This window comes from Schistocerca piceifrons, chromosome 6 (genome assembly GCF_021461385.2).
Source record: "Schistocerca piceifrons isolate TAMUIC-IGC-003096 chromosome 6, iqSchPice1.1, whole genome shotgun sequence".
Lineage (NCBI taxonomy): Eukaryota > Metazoa > Arthropoda > Insecta > Orthoptera > Acrididae > Schistocerca > Schistocerca piceifrons.
In genome coordinates, this window is record NC_060143.1 from 146,649,488 (window position 1) to 146,675,545 (window position 26,058).

The 26,058-nt window shown below is 38.7% G+C and overlaps 1 protein-coding gene across 1 annotated transcript in view; it reads left to right on the plus strand.

Moving 5' to 3' along the window:
* The window catches only part of LOC124803199 (neural-cadherin-like), a 275,285-nt gene that overhangs the window by 179,610 nt on the left and 69,617 nt on the right, over positions 1-26,058 (plus strand). Inside the window, 5 exon segments of the mRNA XM_047264381.1 lie at positions 14,141-14,163; positions 18,790-18,996; positions 21,581-21,843; positions 25,387-25,592; positions 25,751-25,893. Of these exon segments, the coding sequence (XP_047120337.1) occupies positions 14,141-14,163; positions 18,790-18,996; positions 21,581-21,843; positions 25,387-25,592; positions 25,751-25,893 (842 nt within the window).

Genomic DNA, 26,058 nt, shown 5'->3' on the forward strand with positions numbered 1-26,058 from the left:
TTTGGTGGTAGCCATTCATGCAGACAGATAGCTTGTCAGAGGTCATGCCCATGTAGAATGCTGTACAGCAGTAACTAAGTTGGTAAATTATATTTATGCTGTTGCAGGCAGTTCTGCCTCTGATAGGGTGGAAATGCCAGTGGCAGGACTGAAGCAGGTGATAGTGGGAGGATGTATGGTACAGGTTTGGCAGGTAGGTCTTTTAAAGGGGCCTGAGACTTGAGGGAAGGGTTTGGAAGTGATGGTGGAATTGGAACGAATGAGGATATTGGATAAGTGATGTGGTTGGCAGAATATCTCTGTGGGAGAGATGAGGAAATAATTTATCATGTCAAGGCACAATGTGAGGTAGTTGAAACCATGGTGGAGAATGTGATCCATTTGCTCCAGTCCTGGGTGGTACTGAGTCATGGGTGGAGCACCCCTTTGTTGACAGTTAGTCGATAAGTGAAGTATGGTAGATGACTGGGTACACAAGGTGCAGGAGATCAGTTCCTGGGCAAGGTGTGGAGTGTCTTTCAGTTTGCAAAGCCATATTTGGAGAGAAACTGCTCGTCACTACAGATGCACTGATCACAGTGTCTCGGATGTGTGGAAGGGGCTTCCTGATAGCAAATGTGCGGCAGATGTCAGAATGGAGGTATGTTGGTAGTTGGTGTGTTTGATGAGGAAGTTCTAACCAAACTCTTATTGGTGCTCAGTGATACTTCTCTATGCCTTGAGAAGAAATATGAGGCTGAGGCTAGAACTGTTCATACAGGGTGTCCAGCAAAGGAGTACCTGATTTCAAAATTAAATATCATGAAAAATATTGTTAGATAAATGCAACAAAATATATATTTATTGTGAAAAGTGTAAGAATTTTATATAAAAGTTGTATAGAAGTTTTGAAATAATTCAAAAACCTGCTAACAGAGAGCACTGTAGTTGCAATATGTAGTGCCTATAAATAGTGGGCCACAGACCAGAGCAATCATTTGCACTGTTGAAACTTGAAAGGAGGTTAGTATACCAAAGGAAGAGGTTGAAATCATGTATTCCATTTCACAACATGTTTTTCTGGTACTGGAATGCCCCAAGTTAGAACACATTCCTACAGCAACAAGTCACAGTTTTCAAATATGATTTGACGTGGACAGGCAGTGTGGCTGATGATCTAGCCAGGAAACTGTAGCCAATCCTGAAAATGTTGCCATGGTTTCTGGAATTATTCAGCAAAATCCAAGGAAATCTGTCCACCACACAGAACGTACTGAGACAGAGCCTACATGTGTTTCTGTTCAAAATTCAAAGTGAGGGGGCCATACCTGTTTGAGCTGTACAACAGAGGGCTGAATTTGCCAACCAGATTCTCACAGTGATTGATAATGAAGGATTTGTTCTTGGCTACACCTGGTTCTCAGATAAAGCACACTTTCACCTGAAGGGCATCATAAATAAACAAAACAGGTGGTATGGGGTACCAAAACTCCCCATTTGTATGAAGAGAAACCACTGTATTCTCCCAGAGTTACAGTTTTGGTTGCAATATGCAACAGAGACATCATCGGCCCATTTTTTGTGCGAGATATGATCAATAGTGAATGTTACATCACAATTTTGGAACAATTTGTCACTACACAGATAATGCTGGAGAATTGACCAAGCAAGATGGGGCCAAATCACATAACACCAAACAGGTGGTTCACTTTCCTGATGGCTACTTTGGGACTAGAGTCATTGCAATGGATTATTGCAAATTTACTGGTGCAGAAATGGACTGGCTTCCTTATTCACCCCATCTGACTCCTTGTGACAGCTTACTGTGGGGCATATTGAAAAACACTGTCTACTGGAACCCACCACATAATTTGAAATTTATGTTGAAAGAAATAATTTTTTATCTGGCGTCTGGTCACTGTGCAATCATTGCTCCATTTCATTGTTAGCACAGTGTACCCAGTAGTATGACCCTGCTTGCAAAACAGGTTTCAGATTTTCAGTTTTTTAATATACATAGTTAAGAACATTTTCTATTTTTTCCACATTTTATTACTTCTTTGATAGCACATCCAGTTAACACAAGTTCCAAAACACATCATACACCAACAAATACTATTATTGCAAAAACATGTCTGACTTGTTCTTACTTCTCCACACCAAGACAGCTAACTCCTAAGTACATGACAAAGATGGCAATCACACCATAACCAAAAGCAGTTCATACATATTTCACTTATTTTTAGTTTAGTGTTTTAAATTGTTTCAATAATCAGTATTAATACTGATAATAATAGTATTAGTAGTTGTATCCAGTGTACCCTGTTACACAAATACACAAAGTATGTATGACAACTTAAAATTCCATAATTTGAGTAAAAATAATTTTTATATATGCATTTTATATTGGTACATATGTTGCATTAATAATATGTACGTTATAAATATAGATTTACAAATGGGTTGTTGCACAGAAAGTTTTATTGTATCGCGATGTAAATTAAATAAGTGTTTCACTTTCTTTACTAAATAGTGAGATTGTATCACTGACCAGTTTCATTAATAGGTTGACAGTTTCAAATAATGGCAGAAGTAAATGTAATCACCCACCATACAGCTGTGACACTGGAAGTTCAATAGCCACATAAACCAAACTGGTAACTTTGCTTGAAAGCCTTGACACCTTCTCTATCAACTGCTTCATCTGGCCCTCCTACCCCTGTGTACTACTCTTTGGGAGGTCGGCCTCCGCCTCTCTAATGGCTCCATAGCATCCTCTGCCCCAAAAAGGCTACCAACTATCAACAGAACTCATTAATCTAATATACTTTTCTGAAGTATACACACATGGTCAGGTTACTCACCATATAGAGGAGATGTTGAGTCTTAGCCAGGCACTAAAGAAAGACTGCTAAACATGTGAGCTTTTGGCCAAAAGGCCTTCTTCTAAAGTAGACATCACACACATATTCACATAAGCACAACTCACACACACGTGACTACCGTCTCTTGCCACTGAGGATGAACTGCGAGCAACTGCACATGATGGGAGGTGCAATCTGAGTGGGGATAAGGAGGAGGCTAGGGTGGGGAGGGGGAGGGGTAGCAGCATAAGGGATGGGGACTGTAAAGTGCTGCCTGTGGGAGTTGAATAGTGGCATATACAGTGGGTATGGGGGGTGCGGTGGGAAGGGGGGGGGGGGCAAAATAATGGAATGGAATGGAAACTGATTAATAATTACTGCTTGAATAATTAAAAAGAACTTAATTGGAAAGAATAAGTGAAAGAAATTGGAAGGTACACACATATCCTAGGTAAATTTTAACTGGCACTAATATCAACAGACCTTTTGTGTCAATACATTTAAGACCAATAGTCATCATTTCAATTTATGTACTTCTTCTTGCTATCTCCATTGTGCATAGAGCTGGTTATGCTAATGCTGTTACCGGATCACCCCTTCGCTGCTCACGCAAATTCCTATTGTCTGCTTTGATCCTCTTGGTGCAGGATTCTCGGCATGGGCAAAATGATGAACACATGGGATTATTTATATAAATATAAAATTGGTCTCCCTAATAACTTTTGTAACACTTTTTTAATGTATGCTTGGAATACACATTTTTGAACAATACTGGCACCGCAGAACGCTTCATACATCTGCCCACTACCACTTATTGAGACAAACAGGTGAAGATAGAGAAATTAATCTAATGAAAAGCACATCTCTACTCTTCTCTTTATGAAAACATTATCTTTGCAATAACTTATTACTTTACCATTGGCTTTATAGACAAAATAATATGATCCATTACAGTTGCCCCCCACTGTGCACTGACATCATACAGCAGTGCGCAGTGTCTGAGCTTATTTCTCTTTTTGATGGTTGATAATCCACACCAGTATGGGCATAGTCTGTATTTTCAGCCATTATAGTTATCTTGTATGATTACCAATTTATACTGGCATGTCAACTTCTTTTAAGACATATGCTCATAAGTTTTCTCCCCTAATAATGTGTTTGTTGTAACTGCATAGTCCCATTGCTGTCAGTCAGCATCTGCCCAGTGTTTAGCTTGGGAAGCATGCACATACAGGTGCATGTCCGTTATCATCCTAGTTCATGCTCACACTTTCAGTATGAGGCCCAGAGTATCCATGTCATGCATTTACAGTAGCTTTCATTCCAGCTTGTGTTCAGCTGCGTGATCCTTTGTGAACTCTTCAATACAGTGACAACTGGTTTCCATATCAGTGGCCTGAGGAATTTATCATGCGTTTACAGTAGCTTTCATTGCAGCTCGTGTTCAGCTGAGTGATCCTTTGTGAAATCTTCTTCACAGTGACAACTGGTTTCCACATCAGTGGCCTGAGGAATTTATTTCACCTTCTCACTCTCAGTTATTCAGTGGGGACACCAGCCATACATCCACTTTTATGACATTGTCGAGTACAGAAAATTCATGTTTTTATGACATTGTCGAGCACATAAAATTCATGTTACACAAAAAATTGCCATCTTCTGTTTACCACATGCACAACCATGGATATCCCATGCACACTTAACACTTTGCAGCCAGGTTTCATATGTTTCTGCACTTTGTTTTTGAGCATCTTTCATACAGTTGTGTTACATAAAGTTTCTGTTATGTCCTTTCCACATACCATATACATAACATAAAAAAAATACAATACATCTACAAAATACACTTATCCCATTCATTTGCTGACGTGCCATTATCATTGCTTCTATACATTATAGTCTGCTTGTCATTTTGTTTTAGTACATTTTGTTAAATTACAATTTCATTACATTGTTCAATTCCAATTATATGGGTACTCTTTTTACTCTCATATGGTTTTACATTCTTTACATAACATTCATACAATAATAGATTGTGTTTTCCTGTATGGCATAAATTGAATACATTTCATTTCAATTTACAGTGACTTCTTGTTGGAGCATATTTATCAATTTCAAAGAATTTAAGAAGTAAACAATAGTCACTAAAATAGACACTACATGCTGCTCTAATAACTACACATGGCCTCACCTCTCTAGCATTCTCCAGGAAGGATCTACATACTACAGGGTTGGGCAGATTCCACGGAAAGGCATTTATGTGCTCAGTTACGTATCGTTACAAAACTTCACTGTGATACCAAGAACAAAATAGTTAATTGTTTATAAACGCAATGCAAATCTGATGTAACAATCATATCAAATACTTATTCAGTGTTTAAAAGTGCAGCTCAGTATTTGCTTGTGATGTTCATTGTGTAAAGGATAACCATTTCATGTGCTGAGGTATACAGAGTTGTATCATCAATACTATATGCTATGTACAGTGAGCGTAAAACAGTGTTTACATAAGTAACAAACATGCAAATTCAGGTGTTTGACACTTTCGTGGATAGTCGATGGTCACAATAGTTTGGATTCGACCCCTGGATTATCTCGTTGTGTTCAACTTTAGTTCAGCATTGTGATACATGACATACTGAAACTGTTTTCCTCTTCACATACTTTCACACTATCACATTCGTACCTAACCTTAACTTATAACTATATTTATCTTGTGGTGCAGTCATTTCTTATTTTTATATGGTACCTAACACTGTACAGGCATTTATCTTTCTTCACTGTAGGATGTGTCAATGCATCATACCCTGGAAGAAAAAAAATTGCTATTTACTTAAAACTAAATCTTCGTAGATAAGTGTATAGTGGCTCGATGACTGCTAATACCTTTTTCATATATTCAACCATGTATTGTTTCTCTGCAGTATGCAGCGATGCTATCACAAAACTTATTTAATGTCACGTGTGCGCCTCTACTTACCTTATAAATCTGAAAGATAAAGCATATTATAGGCATGGTGTGACCTCTTATTCAGTTTCTGGTCCTTCAAATATGATTAGTACATGTACTTTCACTACTTAAATTTGTACATGTTGTACACATATAGATATAATGTATATAGTAGCATAACTTCAGTAAATATCTCATAGTTTAGGGTCCCTTTCTGTGTATATAATACCTTAACTTTTTATTATTTTTTTATTTTTTTAGGGTGCTCTAACACTCTCAGCTGTGTCTGTCTGGCATGCACGTGCTTGTGGTTTGTTGACTAGCTTGCTCCCCAATGCGAATGTGCTATGTCGCTCTGATACGTCGCAGCGAGTTGTGTATTGCATTGTGCACTACTGTGCGTTCCCAAAATTCATTTATTTGTTTACAACTGGGCTATGTGCAAGATGAAGCATTGTATTTAAAGTATCATCATCCCTAGATACATAAAAGTAAAATTCTTCCTTGTTACATCCACTCATCTTATCATTTACAAAATGGGTCAAATGGCTCTGAGCACTATGGGACTCAACTGCTGAGGTCATTAGTCCCCTAGAACTTAGAACTAGTTAAACCTAACTAACCTAAGGACATCACAAACATCCATGCCCGAGGCAGGATTCGAACCTGCGACCGTAGCGGTCTTGCGGTTCCAGACTGCAGCGCCTTTAACCGCACGGCCACTTCGGCCGGCTTATCATTTACACATTTGACAAAATTTTCCTTATCAACTAACAATGTAAATTTTGGAATGTGATTTATCAGCATCCTAAATCAAATCTCTCTACTCACCCCTATGATTCCCACACTCCTACCTTCTACATGCTTCTTAAAGTCCATAAACCTAACCACCCAGGGCGCCCCATTGTGGCCAGTTACTGTGCCCCCACTGAGAAAATCTCTGCTCTCATAGACCAACACCTTCAACCTATTACCCGGAATCTACCCTCATGTATGAAAGATACCAACCATTTCCTTCACCGGCTCTCCAGAGTTACTGTCTCTTTACTACATGGTGCTGTGCTCATTACTATTGATGCCACCTCCCTGTACACTGACATTCCTAATGCCCATTGCCTTACCGTTATTGGACACTACCTTTCCCAGCACCCAACAGATTCCAAACCAACAACCTCCTTCCTAGTTGCCATGACCAACTATATCCTCACCCACAATTACTTCTCCTTTGAAGGCATTACCTACAAACAAATCTGGGGTATGGCTATGAACACCTACATGGCACCATCGTATGCCAACCTATTCATGGGCCATCTAGAGGAATCCTAACTAAACACCCAGAATCCTAAACCCCCTCACCTGGTTCAGATTCGTTGATGACATCTTTGCTATCTGGATCGGAGGTGAGGACACCATATCCACATTCCTCCTGAACCTCAACAACTTCTCCTCCATTTGCTTCACCTGGTCCTACTCACCACACCAAGCCACCTGCCTAGAAGTTGACCTCCACCTTGAAGATGGCTACATCGGTACCTCTGTCCATATCAAACCTACTAACCACCAGCAATATCTCCACTTCGACAGCCGCCACCCATTCCATACCAAGAAGTCCCTTCCATACAGCTTAGCCACCCTTGGTCATCACATGTGCAGTGACAAGCAGTCCCTCTCAAAATATACTGAGGGTCTCACTAAAGCCTTCACTGACTGTAAATATCCTCCCAACCTTGTACAAAAACAAATTTCCTGTGCCTTATCTTTCCAGTCTCCCACCATCTCCCAAAGCCCCACCATCCGGCCACAGAGGAGCATTCACATCGTAACTCAGTACCGCCCAGGACTGGAGCAACTGAATTACATTCTCCACCAGGGTTTTGATTACCTCTCGTCGGCCCTGAAATGAGAAATGTCCTGCCCACTATCCTTCCCATCCCTCCCACAGTGGTATTCCGCCGTCAATCAAGTTTTCACAGTATACTTGTCCATCCTTAAACAAATTCTGCTCCCAATCCCTTATCTTGTGGCTCATAACCCTGTAATAGACCTAGGTACAGGACATGTCCCATACATCCTCCCACCATCATTTACTCCAGTCCTGTTACTAACATCACCTATCCCATCAAAGGCAGGGCTGCCTGTGAAACCGGTCATGTGGTCTACAAGCTAAGCTGCAACCACTAAGCTGCATTCTATATCTGTGCACATGAATGGCCACCGACAATCTGTGGCCAAGAAACAAGTGGACCACCCTGTTGCTGAACAAGCTGCCAAATACAATATCCTTCATTTCAATGACTGCATCACAGCCTGTGCCATATGGATCCTTCTTACCAACAGCAGCTTTCCTGAACTGCGCAGGTGGGAACTTTCCCTGTGATACATCCTACATTCCCATAATCCTCCTAGCCTCAATCTTTTTTAGTCACTGTCCTCACCCATCCAGCCCCTTCCCTGCTCCCATTCCAGCACTACACAGCTGTCATTCCACCACCACACCCAGTCTTTTTTATTTATTTTATTTTATTTTATTATTTTATTTATTTCTCTCCTATTCCACTTTTTGCCCCCCCCCCCCCTCCCCCACCTCTCCCCTGCCCCGCACCCAGCCTGCAGCACTTCACTGTCTGCCATCCCCACCATACTATCCATCCCCCTCCCCATCCCAGCCTCTTCCTTTCCCCCACCCAATCGCCACTACCATCATGCACTGGTGCTGCTACTCGCAGTGTGGTTTCAGTTGTCTGAGACTGCAGTCATGTATGTGAGTTGCATTCGTGTGTGTGTGTGTGTGTGTGTGTGTGTGTGTGTGTGTGTTTGTGTGTGTGTGTGTCTATTGTTGACAAAGGCCACTGGCTGAAAGCTTTAAGTGTGAAAATCTTTTTGTTGTGTTTATCTGCGACTCAGCATCTTCGCTATATGGTGAGTAGCAACTTTCCTTCTCATAATATTGTTAATATTATTATACATTTATACAACTTCAAGGGTGTACAGCCCTTCTTCAATATAAAAACATTCTCAAGTCTTTGTGTGGGTAAAGGTCCTTATCTTTACCCGTGTTCATGTGTACCAATCTGTATCCTCCCAGGTAGGGGATTTTAATAATTATGTATGGTCCAGTTTATAGTAGTTGCCACTTATGGTTCAGTTTTCCAGTTTTTGTGGATTTAGGATGTGTTCTAAGTAAAACCTTTTGTTCTATATAAAATTGTGTTGTACATTTTAACTTTCTGTCATAAATTCCTTTCCTGCATTTATCCCAGGTTTTAAGGTTGATTACTGCTTGTAGTATTTTGTCATCAAGTGATAATTCTGGTATTGGTATCTTGGGCAAAGGTTTTTCCCACTCATCTACCTGCTTGCAACTGAACATCAGCTCATTCAGTGTAAATCCATTTGATGTATGGGGAAGGTTGTTAACAACTTGTAAGAAAAGAGTGACATATTCAGTCCACTTGGTATGTTTACGGGATATACAGGTCCTCACAAACCTGTTGCATTCCTTAATCACCCTTTCTATGGGGGATGCTTCAGGATGAAATTTGGATACTAAAATGTCTTTGATTTGGTTGGAATCCACAAACCCTTTCCATTTACATCCAACAAAATATGAGACATTATCCGTTAACATGACTTCTTGTTTTCCTACTCTTCCAATAAAATCCTCTTATAATTGAACTGGCTGTATCGTTCTGTACAGCACACAGTTTCACATATTTTGTGAAAATATCTTACAGACCTGCTATATGCTTTACTCACCCCTTACCTCTGGGATAGGGTCCAGCTACATCTAACAGTACCTCTTATAGAGGTTTATTAGCCACAATGGGATACAGTTCTGTCTGTTTGGAGATGTTAGAATGTTTTGCTTTCTGGCAAACAATACACTTTCTTACCTCCTGTAGTAATCTTCGTCTAAGGTTGGGGAAATAACAATATTTACCTGTTTTGTCCCTGCATTTTGCAGTGCCATAATGGCCCTAAGTATTGTGTATGTATAAGATAAAATCGTCAACATATTCCTCTGGCAAACACACATGCCATTGTTCTTGTTCAGGATGGTTCCTATGGAACAGAACACCTTTGTGAATACTGAAAAACCTTTTTAACTTTCCATCACCATTATGTGCAAGTTTCGCTCTTACCTTACTCCAGTGTGTGTCTTCCTGCTGTAATTGCTCCATGTGTTTGCACATGTGGACATAACATGGTCGGAGTGTTTTGTCTTCCATCAACATAGATCTTATTTCACCTTCCTGCTCTAAAAGATCATTGAATTCCTCTAAGCCTTATGGTAATTGAGAAAGAGCATCAGCTATTATGTTTTGGTTTCCTTTTATGTACACTATTTCTTGAAGATACATACACCACCTGGCTGGCTGTCGGTGTAACAGTTTACAAGTTAACTAAAACAATAGAGACTGGTGGTCACAATGTACTTTTGTGTACTTACCCCAAAGGAAATATTCAAACTTTTTAAAGGACCAAATTACAGCCTAACTGTCCAACTCCATATCTGAATATGAATGTTCAGCTTTTGCTAAGGTGCAGCTGGTGAAGAAAATTACTTTAGGGATGAGATTTCCCTCTTTTTCTACCATGCACCCAGACCATGAGGAGATGTGTTGGTGCATAAACAAAAATCCTTCATTTCTGTTTGAGATAAAATATTAGCCTTTAATAAGGCCTGCTTGATGTTCTCTAAATCAGCTTGACAATGCTTGTCCCATAACCAAGATCTATTTTCCCAGAGAAGATTGAATAAAGCATCACTGTTCATAAGTTGGTTAGGGATAAATTTCCTGAAAAATTACACTAGGCCTAAATGTGCCTTTAATTATCTCTTGTTGTGAGAAAAGGGCAGTTCCTAATGGCATCAAGTTTTTTAGAATATGGCAGTATGCCTTCCGGAAAGATTATGTGTTCTAAAAATTTTACTTTTTCTTGTCTGAAATTAGATTTCTTGAGATTTTCTGTTACTCCATATTTGGAAAAGCGGCTCGATACTTGTTCAATTAATCTTAAATGTTCTATCCAAGTGGGTGTAGCAACTAAAAGGTTGTCCACATATACTTTTACCTTACTCAAAAGCTGGGCCATAGCACTCTGTCAAGTGCAGAGATAAATACACCTGCACTTACATTCAATTCAAATGGTAATAATTAAAATTCAAAGCTCCTGCCCTCACATACAAAGGCAGTATACTTCCTACTTTCTTCATGTAGTTTTATTTGCTAATGTGAAGACCGGAGGTTGGTTATAGTAGGAAATTTAGCATTATGGAATTTCGTAAGCTGTTCCTCTAAATTGTCTGGATGTGTTCACACTGGTACAAGAATCTTATTAATGTTACGTGTGTCAAGGATCAATCGCACCTTGCCATCTGGCTTACTCATGACCAAAATAGGAATACAATAAGGTGAAAATGATGGTTGTTTTATGCCCCATTCAAGTATCCTGTTGAACTCTTTTCTTACTGCTTTCCTCTTTGTCCATAGTGTAGGGTATGAGGTAGAACAAAAAGTTCCGCAATTATACACTTCCATTTTGTACACAAAATCCTTAATGATACTTGATCTTTTTTCAAATACATGTATATAAGCAAGTATCAGTGCCCTAAGTTCCAGTTGCTGTTCTTGAGGCAAGCACTTTGATTCACTTACCTTTCTTTCTTATTGTGTCAATGTTTACTTCTTCTCCTGCCTCTTTGTTATTGTATGTATTGACAAACATAACTATGGGATTTACCAATTGAACTTCAAAGTCACGAGCAACTTAAGTTTTACATCTATTAGTACTTCCCTCATTACATCAAAAACAAATAAATGGTTATTTACAGTGAAATGACAGTGGTCTTTTCCTATATCCTAATTGTACCCAAATTGATAAAACAATCAACTATTAATTTCTCTACTATCAAAAAATTGCATCATACAGAAACCTGTCCAATTGTATGGGAATTAAGGCTTCTATCTTGACTCCTTCCAGTGGCAGTTTGTACCTTGCAATTTTGCACTGGGAGTGTGGGTATAGCCCACATTTCATTAGTTCTTGAAAAAATCACTGTGACAGCAAATTAGTTGTAGCACTTGAGTTAAGTGCAATGGGTAAATCAAGATCAAATATCTTTGCTTTAATAGTAGCTTGTACCTTGTTTTCTGACATGTTTTCCTGTGTACCCTCATTACCGTGATACAGATCATCTCTTACATCACTACCTTGATCGTATCTGATAAAGCAAGTGTCAAACAAAGCTCATGCTCCCACTCTCCTCCAGGGCCACAGAACAGGGCCCTACCATGATCAGTTCAAGTTTTCCAGTGTCACGGTGGCATTGGTCTTTGGGTTATGCATAACTTCCTCCATATGGTCTGTTGGTGTTTGATTATGTCAATTAGTATCCTGAGCGGATCTCCACTGAAATTCTCTTTGCCTCTGTGCATTATTCAGCATATGTGCATTATTTTGCTGGCCAAATCCTGCTGTCTGTGGGTTATTCAGCTGTCTGGTATTGTTTTGTGTTTGCCAGGTGATTCGCTGACTATTGCTAGCAGCTTGTGTCTGTACATATTATACAGGCTGGCCATATGCTACTTGCCCATTGTAGTTGTTTTTGCTAAATTTTTGGCCATTCCTTTTATATCCACCTTTGAATTTATGGCTTTCTCCATTGCCATTGTGATTACCATTACTGTTACCATAGGTCTGTATGGGATAAGGTTGCTTTCCGTGTTGTACTATGAATCCGTTGTTCATTTGTTGGTCCATATATCTCTGTGGCAGTATCTGCATATTAACAAGCTTGTGTTATTGGTCTCTCTTAGTATATCAAATCTATTGAGTCCAGTATAGACAGAATGTATTCTCTGTCATGTTATGGAAAGATAATGAGTTTTTCCCCTATGTGGGCAGGAAGATAGCTCTTTAAAATTTTCAACACATCTGCTTGAGATACTGGGTTCGTCCAGTACCTGCATTTATTCAAATATTATTCAAAATTACCCTTACGCTTTCATGTTTGCTATTGAATGGAACTGGGTTGAATACTTCATATCTTAGCCTCTCTTGTATGGCCTCAGACCAATATTTATCCAGAAAGGCTCTCTCAAACTGTTCATAGTAGTGGCAACATTCCACTATGTCCATAGCCCATAGCAGAATGTCACCCTGTGTGTATCCAACAACAAATCTGACTTTCTGGGCTTCAGTCCTGGTGTGAGTTAAAACATTTCAAAATGCCCTGATAAAGACCATAGGGTGAGTTGTTTTCCCTTCAGAGGTAAATATCGAAAATTGCCAATGCCTGAGTAATCCCTCATCTGTAAGTAATGTTGACAAACATGCCGTACTGTCAGTGACAGGCATGGTAATGTTCACTTGTGGTGTAGCACATGGCAACTGGACTTGCTCGACAGTTACAGCTGCTGGCAAGTGCTGCTGCATTCTGCAACTTTCGCTATTTTCCTTCGACAGGCTAGCCCCACATTGTGGGTAACCATGGAAAGTATCTAACTTCTCTAAAAGCATGCTTTTGTTTTCTATCAAATGTTGTTTTGAAATGTCAGTAGTTTTAGCAATACTGCCTCGTAACCTTTCCTCTGCTTCCTTTAAGCCTCAATCTATCTTAGCTAGAAGTTGACTTTCTTTTTTAGAGCTTCTTCTACAGTATCTACATACATTTTGCTCTCTGACACTACCTTTTCAGTAAGGGTCCTGCCCTTATCCAGCATCATGGCATCAGCTTTTTCAGTTATTTCCTTTACACCTGTATATATCTTATCTCTCTGGGTTTTTTTTGTCAAATTTTGACTCTAAATTTAACTGGTCTACTCTTAGACTTGACTTTTGTACTTAAGTTTTTGCATACGTCTTGCAGCTCGCTGACTGCATTTGTCACATATTTTACCGATGCATCCACTTGAGATTGCAAGTCTCCTGAATTTGATAATATGCTTAACTAATGTTTTGTAACTCACCTGCAAGTTGTTCCTGTTTATCATCTACGGGTGATACTTTTTCCGTTAATATATTTATATTGCGGGTCATGTCAGTAATTATTTCTTGTTTTAGGTGTTTGCCTAGCTCTGTCAGCTTCCCGGATAGTTCGTCCAATAATTCAGTGCATATAGTTTTGCTCATCTCACTGAACTGTTGACTGAGGCTATTCTTGAAATCGTTAAATTCCTTATTCTGGCGTGTAAACTGTTGTTCTATATCCTTAAGCTGTTGTGGTATACTTTGCTGAAATTCCTGTTGTTTTGTAAACTGTTATGTTACACTTTCCTGAAACTCGTGTTTCTTTGTAAACTGTTGTGTTATTAGTGGCACAATTTGTTCAAATGGCTCTGAGCACTATGGGACTTAACATCTGAGGTCATCAGTCCCCCTAGAACTTAGAACTACTTAAACCTAACTAACCTAAGGACATCACACACATCCATGCCCGAGGCAGAATTCAAACCTGCGAACGTAGTGGTCGCTCGGTTCCAGACTGCAGTGCCTAGAACCGCTCGGCCACTCCGGCCGGCGGCAAGAGTTGTGTCAAATTGTGGATGTCACTGGTATTTACATTGCTTTTATGAACTGTTTCCTGTTCTTGCATTTGTGACGTCATGAACAAATACTCAGAGGAAGTTTCATAGTCACGCGCTTCAGTTTCACTGTTTGAAAAAATGTTTCTTGTTGAGAACTGAGAAATTGTCTCATTGAGCATCATAAAAGTGACATCATGATTAGTCATATTACCGGTGTCATCAGTTTTTAGCAATGGGATGCCAACCTCATTGTTTTGGTAACCATCAGCCAGTTTACGAGTTGGCACATTACTTTCAACTGTGGCCAACCTCGGATTTCCGGCATCTTGGCATATTGCATTTTGTAATGAGTTTTCAACAATAGCCATTTCCTTTAACTCCATTGTGAATAGCGTTTAACAGAATTATGAAAAAAATTTTCAAAAAGAAATTTTGTCAGTGTCGGTACTTTTCAATTAAAGTAGGTTTATCTGCGTATTCACTAATGAACCTAATTATTCTCTGATACAGTCTTATAGAACTTGATGAGCTGTTTTGTAATTTAATGTCAACTTGATACAAATGCTTGACTTTTCTTCACAAATGCACTTTCTGTAAAGGATATTAACTGGAAAGATAAGAGATTACCTAATGCAAGAGAGACAGCATCTCGCGTCTGTCGGCCATCGTAATTTAATATCTATTATTATCGTTATTATTATTTTTTGATTGTTGCCGACTTATGTGGTGGGCCTTAATAAAAATGATATTTCATTTTATTTTGATTTTACGATTAAATGCTTTCCTGACGTTCTCCTTTTTAACAATATTAATCTCAAATTATTTGTTACGTTAATGAATGTTAGACTTGCTGAATCTTAAAACATGAGCATATAAGTTGAACAATGTAATAAACTTTTCATATTAATTTCCTCAGCTAGTCAGTTCACTATAAAGCAACAAATCTTTAGTTATTAATTACAACTGCGGCCCACACACGCGCGAGAGTATTTCTCTTACCTCCGTTAACCATTGTATTGTAGTTGGAGTCCTGGCTCTGGGTCTCGGCTATGGTACTGAAAATAAGAATTTTAAAGCTGCGTATTTCTGCAACTTCGTGTGGCTTATGTTAATAGCAGGTGAGTATTTCGCTTCCGCTAATTTTCATAAGTTAATATCGCCATGTAATGGCGTCGTTGGCTGCATCGTCCGCTGCGATTGTTGAACTGTAAATTACTTGAATGCAGGTTAATTCAAGGAAGGCGGACATGAAATCGGGATCACCTCTTACAAATTAAAAGTGTACAATAATATTAAATCAGTATATTGTATGCTTAACTCATACAAATATGCTTACATTTGCCAGCACTCACAAGATGTCCGTCTGTACATCATCAAGACAAGTGAAGAAGTGAAGACGACTAAAAAAATTAACAAAAGAGCATATCCGGTCGTCTCTTTAGATCATTTAGTCATAAATTATTTCTTTGGAATCGAAACCTACACAGAGAAATTATTATTTTATGGCTACATGATAAAAATATATTATTCATATATAAAAACAAAGATGAGGTGACTTACCGAACAAAAGCGCTGGCAGGTCGATAGACACACAAACAAACACAAACATACACACAAAATTCAAGCTTTCGCAACAAACTGTTGCCTCATCAGGAAAGAGGGAAGGAGAGGGGAAGACGAAAGGAAGTGGGTTTTAAGGGAGAGGGTAAGGAGTCATTCCAATCCCGGGAGCGGAAAGACTTACCTTAGGGGGAAAAAAGGACAGGTATACACTCGCACACACGCACATATCCATCCACACATACAGACACAAGCAGACATATTTAAAGACAAAGAGTTTGGGCAGAGACATCTCTGCCCAAACTCTTTGTCTTTAAATATGTCTGCTTGTGTCTGTATGTGTGGATGGATATGTGCGTGTGTGCGAGTGTATACCTGTCCTTTTTTCCCCCTAAGGTAAGTCTTTCCGCTCCCGGGATTGGAATGACTCCTTACCCTCTCCCTTAAAACCCACTTCCTTTCGTCTTCCCCTCTCCTTCCCTCTTTCCTGATGAGGCAACAGTTTGTTGCGAAAGCTTGAATTTTGTGTGTATGTTTGTGTTTGTTTGTGTGTCTATCGACCTGCCAGCGCTTTTGTTCGGTAAGTCACCTCATCTTTGTTTTTATATATAATTTTTCCCACGTGGAATGTTTCCTTCCATTATATAAATATATTATTCAGTTTTTTAATGTCTCTTCTTTATAAATACTGTTTTTTAAGTCTTTTCGTAATATAGCACTGGGGATGCTATAAGCACCAAGTGTGGCCATGTAAGCATACAGTGTAGCAGCTTCCTACCTTAATAGCATTCCCAGTGCATCTTGTTTGTAGGTAGCATTTAATTTTAATTTGCTCCTTCAAGCTTTTATTGCTCCCAATCTCATGGACATGCAACAAATGCAACAAAAGGCTCATTAGTTTCTTGTAACGATAAAATGAATAATTCACCTCAAAAAACTTTTTATCTGTACAGCTGAAAGGTCTATTCATATTCCCCTCAGCACCAACATTGAAACGGTTGCCAGTGCCATATAAAGGGAGGGTGGGGGGGGGGGGGGGTGGAGCAGGCAAAATAATGAAATGGAATGGAAACTGATTAATAATTGCTGCTTGAATAATTGAAAAAAACTTAATTGGAAAGAATAATTGAAAGAAATTGAAAGGTACACATATCCTGGGTGAATCTTAACTGGCACTAATACCAACAGACCTTCTATTTCAATAGATTTAAGATCAGTATTCATCATTTAAATTTACGTACTACTTCACTCTATCTCTGTTGTGCATAGAGCTGGTTATGACAATATGACAATGCTTTTACTGGATCACTCCTCCGTTGCTCACTCAAATTCCTCCTGTCTGCTTGATCCTCTTGGTGCAGGATTCTCAGCACAGGCAAAATGATGAACACATGGGGTTATTTATATAAGTATCTATATATAAACTTGGTCTCCCTAATAACTTTTATAACACTTTTTTAATGTATGCTTGGAATACACATTTTTGAACAATACTGGCACAACAGAACTCATCACACATCTTCCCAATACCACTTATAGAGACAAACAGATGAACAGGTGAAGATACAGAAATTAATCAAATGAAGAGTGTATCTCTACTCTTCTCTTTATGAAAACTTTATCTTTTCCATAAAATAACTTATTACTTTACTGCTGGCTTCATAATTGTGTATGTATATATAAAAAGAAAAGAATGAAGAGGAAAAAAGAAAAAATAATATTATCCATTACAGAGCATGCAGGGATGTGCTGGGGACAGCAGGGTGTAGCCATGAGGTTAGATGTGGAGGAAGGTGTAGGGGGAGCATAAAAAGTAGAGAAAAGGAAAAAAGGCTATCGAGGTGTTTGTGGAATAGAAGACTGTGTAGTGCTGGTGTGGGAGCAGGGGAGGGATTAGGTGGATGAAGGACAGGGACCAGTGAAGATTGAGGGTAGGGAGGTTAAGGGAACATAGAATATATTGCAAGGAGAGTTCCCACCTTCGCAGGTCAGAAAAGCTGGTGTTGGTAGGAAGGACCCAGATGGCACAAGCTGTGAAGCATTCACTGAAGTCAAGAACATTATGTCGAGGAGCATGCTTAGCAACCGAGTGGTCCAGCTGTCGCTTGGCCACAGTTTCTCAATGGCCATTCGTGCAGCCAGATAGCTTGTTGGTTATCATACCCTCATAGAATGCAGCATAGTAGTTGTTGCTTAGCTTTTAGATCAAATGTCAGCTTTCACAGGTAGGTCTGACTTCAATGGGATAGGTGAAGTCTGTGACCAGACTGGAGCACTTGCTCACAGTCTGCCCTCAGTGCACAGAGACAGTGGTCATGTGTGTGTGTGAGTTGTGCTTATGTGAATGTGTGTTTGTTATCTACTTTAGAAGAAGACATTTTGGCCAAGAGCTCACATGTTTAGCAGTCTTTTTGTTGTGCTTGTCTGCGACTCAACATCTCCTCTATATGGTGAGTAGCAGTCTATCCTTCTCATAATATTGTCATTATTCCATCCTGGATTTTCCATTGTCCAAACAAGCATTAACTTTATTTAGCACACTATGAGTCAACTAAATGCCTGTCATATTCACAGGCAGTTATATTACTGTGTTGTATTAAAGAACAACATTTATTTTGCAGTATTTACTCAAAACAAAAATCTAGAATACACAGATAGGAAGATAAGTAATTATATACTATTCCTGTGTATGAAAGTGATTTCATGGATAAATAAACAAATAATTTTTTTCTTGCTGTGCAATACACAGCAATGTCAATATATTGTGAATGAAAATTTCTGGGCTGAATAGCCAGCTCATCAGCATTCAGCACTGTGGCCCTTCTTGCCAGCATTTTTTGTTCATGATATATGTCAGTAAAAAACTGAATAATCTCTTACTTCATAATACATCTCTTATTTTCAGACAAACATCAGTGAAAAAAGTAAAGCAGACTTGCTGCAAGAAAAACTAGCTAAAATATTTAAAATAAAGAAAGATAATGTATGCATTTTCAGTGTGCAACTAAGAAATCAGCATCCTCTTATCACAGATGTACATTTTTCTTTCTGTGGGTCTTATGTGTACCAACCGATGAGATTAAATGGAATTGTTCAAAAGCACTGGCAGGAGGTAAGTTGTCTGATTAAGTACCATATTTGATTATTAATTATTGTAACTGAAATTGACTTCTGTCTGAATGAGCTGACAATACCTGCTTGCATACAGATGTATGGAAGTGTTACGTCTGCTCCAGTTATGGAAATTATTGTGATGTGCTGCTCTTTGTTGGAGACGACCTAACAATGGCATATTTTCAAAAAAGTGGTGTCAGGGGACAAACAGAAAACATAATACCAAAGCATTTAGCAAGGATCATTCAGTAATTAAACAGACAAATAAATATAATACAGGACACTGAAAATTCTGTATGTCTTAGTTGGGATACTCTTTACAAGGTTCCCAATGTGGGGAGTGTTAGTCATTTATTCAGTCAGCATATACATAAATATTTAAAGTACTTTTGAAGAACAGCATTATGTGAACCAGTTCTTAATTTTATAAAATGTGCAACCATCCTGATGTATTCTCTTGGATGAACATACAAAATGGCATTAGTTGCATAATCCATGTGAATTTTATGTGTGTGTCAGAAAGTAAAATTGACCACAAAACCATAACTGGTGAATACTGCTCTGGTGCCTGGTAGCAGTACCAACTTCAGAGTTGCAACAATTTGACTCATTTATCCAAGGAGACTGACAATTTAAAGTTGAACAAATTGTTCAAAACTGTTGAGTAACTGTTAGCACAACTCATTAGATCATTCAAAACAAACTCAACTACCATAAGATTTGTGTAAAGTGGGTTCTCACAAAACTAGGTGGAAAAAGAGATTTTGCATTTGTATTGAGCTCAAAAATCATTTGGAGTGAGGGGGGAGGGGGGGGGGCAGCAATGCAGTACCAACAGCCTATACTACTTAGGCATTATTGTGTACAAAGTAAAGCTTGCGCTGGAGAACAAATGTCTGGTATGGCAGAGAAAATGCATATTTTTTTCTTCACAGTAAAGTTCAACTTCATATAGCAAACAAATACTGGAAACTATTGGCAGAGTGGGTTGGGAGCTTCTGCCTAGGGTGATCAATATTTGATCATGGGTTTAAGAAAGGTGACTAACATCTGACAACGATCTTATAGGAGGTTTAGAGAGATTTAGTTGCAATAAATTTTAAGTGCACAACTACATCACATTTTCTTGGAGTGAGTGACAATGGAGTTATAAATATTAAAAACTGGCATGCTTTGATCACTTTTACTCTATCATGTCATTTGGTATCATATTTTGGGATAACTCCATAAACTCAGAGAAAGTTTTGAGAGTACAGTAGTGTGCAATAAGACTCATTTGTGGTGTAAGTTCTAAAATCTATTTTCAGTATATTTACTCTTTCATGAAGTTTTTGGTAAATAATATGCCTCTTTAACGAGCAGCCAGATCACAGCGAATGAAGAAATTTTGGAAAATGAAGAAATTGCTGACTGCTAAGACCTAAACTTAATCATTGTAGACTCTGTTGTATTATGTTTGTTTTAGTGCTCCAATGTGGGCATAAACTATGTAAATAAACATGCCTCTTTTTCCAACCAGTATCTAAGTACATAATATCAGTACTAGCACTAATAACAATCTACATAAAGAATGGAAATCACTATCCTGGGTCTGAAAAAGAGTTCAATATTGAGGAACATACATTGTGTGTGTCAACTTAGTGTATTATTTATACCACAGCTTCTAACAGGTAGGAGGGGAGCAATTTGTGAGTTGCCAGTACTGACTGAGAGACAAGTAAACATTTCCCTATCCATGACCTCTCTATACATGTAGGCTATGTCATTCTTTCTCCATTCCTTGCATTTCTTTAAGCCACACTGTATTTTTCCATAGATGCATAAGCAGAAAAAAGGCTGTATGTCAACAATAGTATTGATTATTATGAGAAAACTTTCAAAATATGTCAGGAAAATTGAACCGTGACTAATACTCCTCAAGATTAATATTTATAACAGTGATCACTGACAAAATATGCAGAAGAATCAGGCGGTCAATAAGGGAATTGGGAGGATTTTTAAAAAATGCTATAATACTGGAAATCTCATGAAGCATGGGAGAGTTGGTCACTCTGCTACTACCGCTTCCTTCCTCCTTACATCCCTGTGATGCAGTTTCTTTAGATTTCCATCTGTTTGGTCTGATGAAAGATGCTTTGTGTGATATCAAGTTCAATGGCAATGAAGAGTTGCAGAAAAAGAACAAAACTGGTTTTGAGATCAGTGTAAAGAATTCTTCACTGAAAAGGTAAGAGAGTCATAATAAGATTAGACAACTGCCTAACTGTTGATGGGATTACATGTAAAAATTGACAAAAAATTTTATTGACTTAATAAATAATTTTTGCTGCACAGAAGTCTATCTCTTTAATTACTGAATGACCCCTATACAATGATGATTTTTCTGTTGTAGATACTGCTCACTACTTCACCAAAGTAAATTTCTATAGAGTGTAACCTATATCATCTGCAAATGATAATTACGGTGATGTTTCATATTCACATTTCTATTTGTATATTTGTGACAGCAAACTGTTATTATTCACTTTTAACCCAAATATATCAAAATATGATCTGTAAACATATGCTCATTGTTTTCACAGATAGAAAGATACTCTGGTATCAGTATTGTTATGGTTGGCATAGATGAATGTCTCCAGGAGGAACACAGGTGCAGAGGCAGTTGTTCAAATGTTGTGAGAATTGGCAAGTTACCAAACCTGGTAGATACAAACAGAACTGCTCTTGTGGGAATTGATATGCAGAGGACAGCAGAATGTATTTGTGAAATGCAAAATGTTGCAAAAGCTGAAACATGTGTCTGTTATAATGGTGGCACATGTCTATGGAGAGGAAATAGTATTAGGTAACTACAGAATACATTTCTGTTCATTATTGGTGATACTGCAACAATTTATTTTCATTATTTTTTAGTGTTTGACACTTTTTGAATATCACAAATATACAGTCCTGCTAAATTAATAATTACAAACAGAAACATAGATAAACAGTAAAACAAAAGGAAAAATAAAGACCTATGTCCAGGTTTTCCATGTATTTGTTTGCTTTGGAGCCAGCCTGATTCAGTTCTTTCAAGGATATTATATAAAAATTGTCTGTCTAGATCACATTTTATTTCTTCAAATGGATAATGCATTTCAATAGATTGCCATCATCAGATCTATCATAAGACAAAAAAGGAAAAAAGACAGGAATAACATTATTTAACACATTACTAGAAATAAGGTGTGCTAACTAATTGGTCAAAGAAAAATATAAGCATCAGATATGAAAGACACATACCAAATACTTACAGTATCAATATATCATGTTATGTCAATTAGTACATTATAATACTAAGTAAATCCATACTGGCACTAACAGAGTCACTGTTACAAAAGTAAACTGTACATCTGCCACTAGGTGGCAGTTTTAACATTAAAAGTGCAGTCTATGTTATTGAAGTATAACAGGCTCAAACATAAGTCAAATGCAAATTACATTAATAATATATTTTATACTTGTGTTTCCATGCTTCAGTAAACAGTAAATAAAGCAGCTGGATTTATCCATATACATATCTATAGATCTCATAAAACTTTAACAAACATGAATTTACCTAGGGATTAGACAATATGAAACGGATTTGCAATAAAATGACACAAAGCACACTTCATACAAAATGAAATAAAATAAAATAAGCAAAGGACAAATGAGAGATAAAATATACTTCAGAAAGAAAAATTTTTATTTTGACGGTGTCTACTAAATATATGTTTTATGACAGATCTGATGATGACAGTCTACCGAAAAGCATTTGAAGAAATAAAGCACAGTCTAGACAGGCAATTTTTATGTAAGTATATCAGGGTTTCAAATCTCTGTAAATACTTTCTGTATTCCATTATCAATATTCCAGTGATCTGCTGAAAGCAACAATGGATGGTCCTGTAAGATATGTGGTGGCATGATGGCATGGAGACATCTGCTTCACATTGCTCTAGTCACTTTTAGAGTCTGGAAATCCTAGATGTAGGAGCAGTTGTCTCTGTCACATATCTGATGTGGTGAAGTTTGTGCCAGGAGCAAACAGTGTTGTAACTTCCGAGTTTGGAAGCTGCACTTTTTACTCACAAAAAGTCTTGTTGGGGTGAATAAAATGACTCCAATTTCCAGATAGTTCTAGGATTGAAAGATATGCCCAAAGGGCTCACAGATTGTGAGTTTTACTCTGCAACAGATTGTGCACTGATTTGAAACCTCCTGAAAGATTAAAACTGTGTGCTGGTCTGGGACTCAAAACTAGGATCTCTGCCTTTTCCAGGTGAGTGTTTTACTGACTGAGTTATTCAAGCATGACTCATGACTGATTCTCATAGCTTTACTTCCACCAGCAGAAGTACAGCTATCACTACATAAGTACCTCCATCCACATCAGACCTACCAACCACCAAGAATATCTTCACTTTGACAGCTCCCCCCCATTCCACACCAAGAAGTCCCTTCCATAGAGCCTAGCCATTCACAGTTGTTGCATCTGTAATGAAGAGCAGTTCTTCTCTAAATATGCCAAGAGTCTCACTGAGACCTCCACAGACTGAAATTATCCTTCCAGCCATGTCCAGAAACAGTTCTCTGATGCCTTGTCTCATCATCTGCATACTGTTCCTGACATACCAACAGCCTGGTGACAGAGGAGCATTCCTCTTTTGACTCAGCACTATACAGGACTCAAGCAATTTAATCACATTTTCTGCCAGCATTTTGATTATCTCTCATCCTGCCTTGAAATAAGAAATATCCTATCCTCCGCACCCCTCCCGGAGTGGTATTCTGCCACCCACCCTGTACAATATCTAACCATCTCTACTCCACCTATGCTCCTAACCACTTGCCTCGTGACTCATATCCCTACAATAGACCCAGATGCAAGCCCTGTCCCAGTCATCCTCCCACTACCACATACGCCACTTCTGCCACAGGCAGTTATTACCTCATCTGAGGCAGGGCCATCTACGAAAACATCCATATAGCCTCCTAACTTAGCTGCAACCAATGTGCAACATTCTACAAGGGCAGGACCACTAATCAGCAGAATATCCACATGAATGTTTAACCATTGCCAAGCTGTGGCCAAGAGACAGCTGAACCACCAAGTTAAATAGCATGCCGCAGAACATGATGTGCTTGACTTTAATAGGTGCTTCACAGTCCTTACAATTGGATCCTTGCCACCTACACATGCTTCTCTGAGTTGTTAAAGTCAGAATAATCCACCCCCCCCCCCCCCTTTTCCTCTGCCTGCTTCTGTCCCATTCCCCTCTTCCAGTTCAGCCTTACACATCTTCTGTCCCCCAGCTAACCTGCACAGATGCTTCCCTTTCTCTGCTTGTCTCCTCCCCCCCCCCCCCCCCATACCCCCACCCCCCGTCATGAAGCTGCACCTAGCTGCCCATCATCCCTGGCCCCACCATTTCCCAGCATGTTGTCACAGGTAGAGTGTGTGTGTGTGTGTGTGTGTGTGTGAGTATTCATGTTATTTTATCCCATTGAGAGAGAGAGAGAGAGAGAGAGAGAGAGAGAGAGAGGCCAAAGTTGTTAACATATGCCTGTCTAACTGTGCTTAAGTTGGAGGTAGCCAGTTTGAGTCCTGGTGCTGGAAGATATTTTCACCTCTGTTGTTTGGTCAAAAGGGGAAGGTGAGAGGGTGGTGTAGAGTCCTTGATCACAAGATTTTGTGCTAACGTGCTGAATTAAACTGTAAACCTCCCCACAGTGACTTCATCAAGTGAGGGTGAAGTGACGGCAGGTGACACTGTTGATGGTGATCCATCCATTGGAGTCAGATGTTCAGTGTGGGGTGTGTTTCATCCTCTGCCTTCACTCATCATTATACAGCACAAACATGACACACAGACGCTTTTGGGTGTGTTCAAATTAACATACATCACAGTCATGTACACTCAACAAATGCACTTGAAACACAACTCTCACACACTGTGAGGAAATGAGGCACTGTGTGAGGAGGAAAAATCCACTTTCTGATTAGGTGGTTAAACCTGCACTGGGGAGTCACCTATCAAACATACCAAGTGATGCTCTCTTTCTCATTTCTGTGTGTATGTGTGTGTGTGTGTGTGTGTGTGTGTGTGTGTGTGTGTGAGAGAGAGAGAGAGAGAGAGAGAGAGAGAGAGAGAGCAGAGGGGGGGGGGGGGGGGGTTGAGAGGTGGAAGGGACACTATGTTAATAGTACTTTAATTTTGGTTGAAACTTAATTGAATATTTGAAATATAATCCACAAATATTAAGACACCATGATTCACTGTAAGATGCATTTTTATGAAGTATATTTTTTTCTTTTTCCTTGAAGGTTTAGGTTATACAGTTTACATAACATTGTCTTTTTCAGCTGTTTATGCCCATCTGGTTACAGTGGTCCAAAATGTCAAGGAACAACAAGAAGCTTCCAAGGAGATGGATGGGCATGGTACTCTCCTCTTAGCACCTGTGACAAATCACATCTCAGTATTGAATTCAGAACAACAGAAGCAAATGGACTGTTACTGTACAATGGACCTGTTGCTCCACCAGGCAGTGGTCAGGCTGTAATATCAGGTTATCTTGAAATTTTTACAAAAAATAAATGATCTTAAATGTGCTTATATTCTTTCACATATCACTAAAAATGTATAGTACCATTGTCATTTGATATGTGGAATAAATTTCCTTCTGTGTAGAGGAAATGTCCTAATACTTATTTCTGTTACTGATAGATTTTATTTCCCTGGAGCTAGAAGGAGGTTTGCCAAAAATGTTAATTGACTTTGGTTCAGGAGTTGTTTCACTGAAGATAAATAAGACTTTAAGATTAAATGATGGCAATTATCATCACATAGATATATTCTGGGACACAGAGGTAAGGAGGTAGCTTTCACATTTTGTCATTAACTTATTTTTTCCTGTAATTTGAGTAAACCATTTTGAATGAAAGTAACACAATAGGAGATTATAAAAAAGGGAAATAGGAAAGGCCTTTTTAAGTAAGCTGTCTACATACATGGCATGAGCTGGACCATCACTC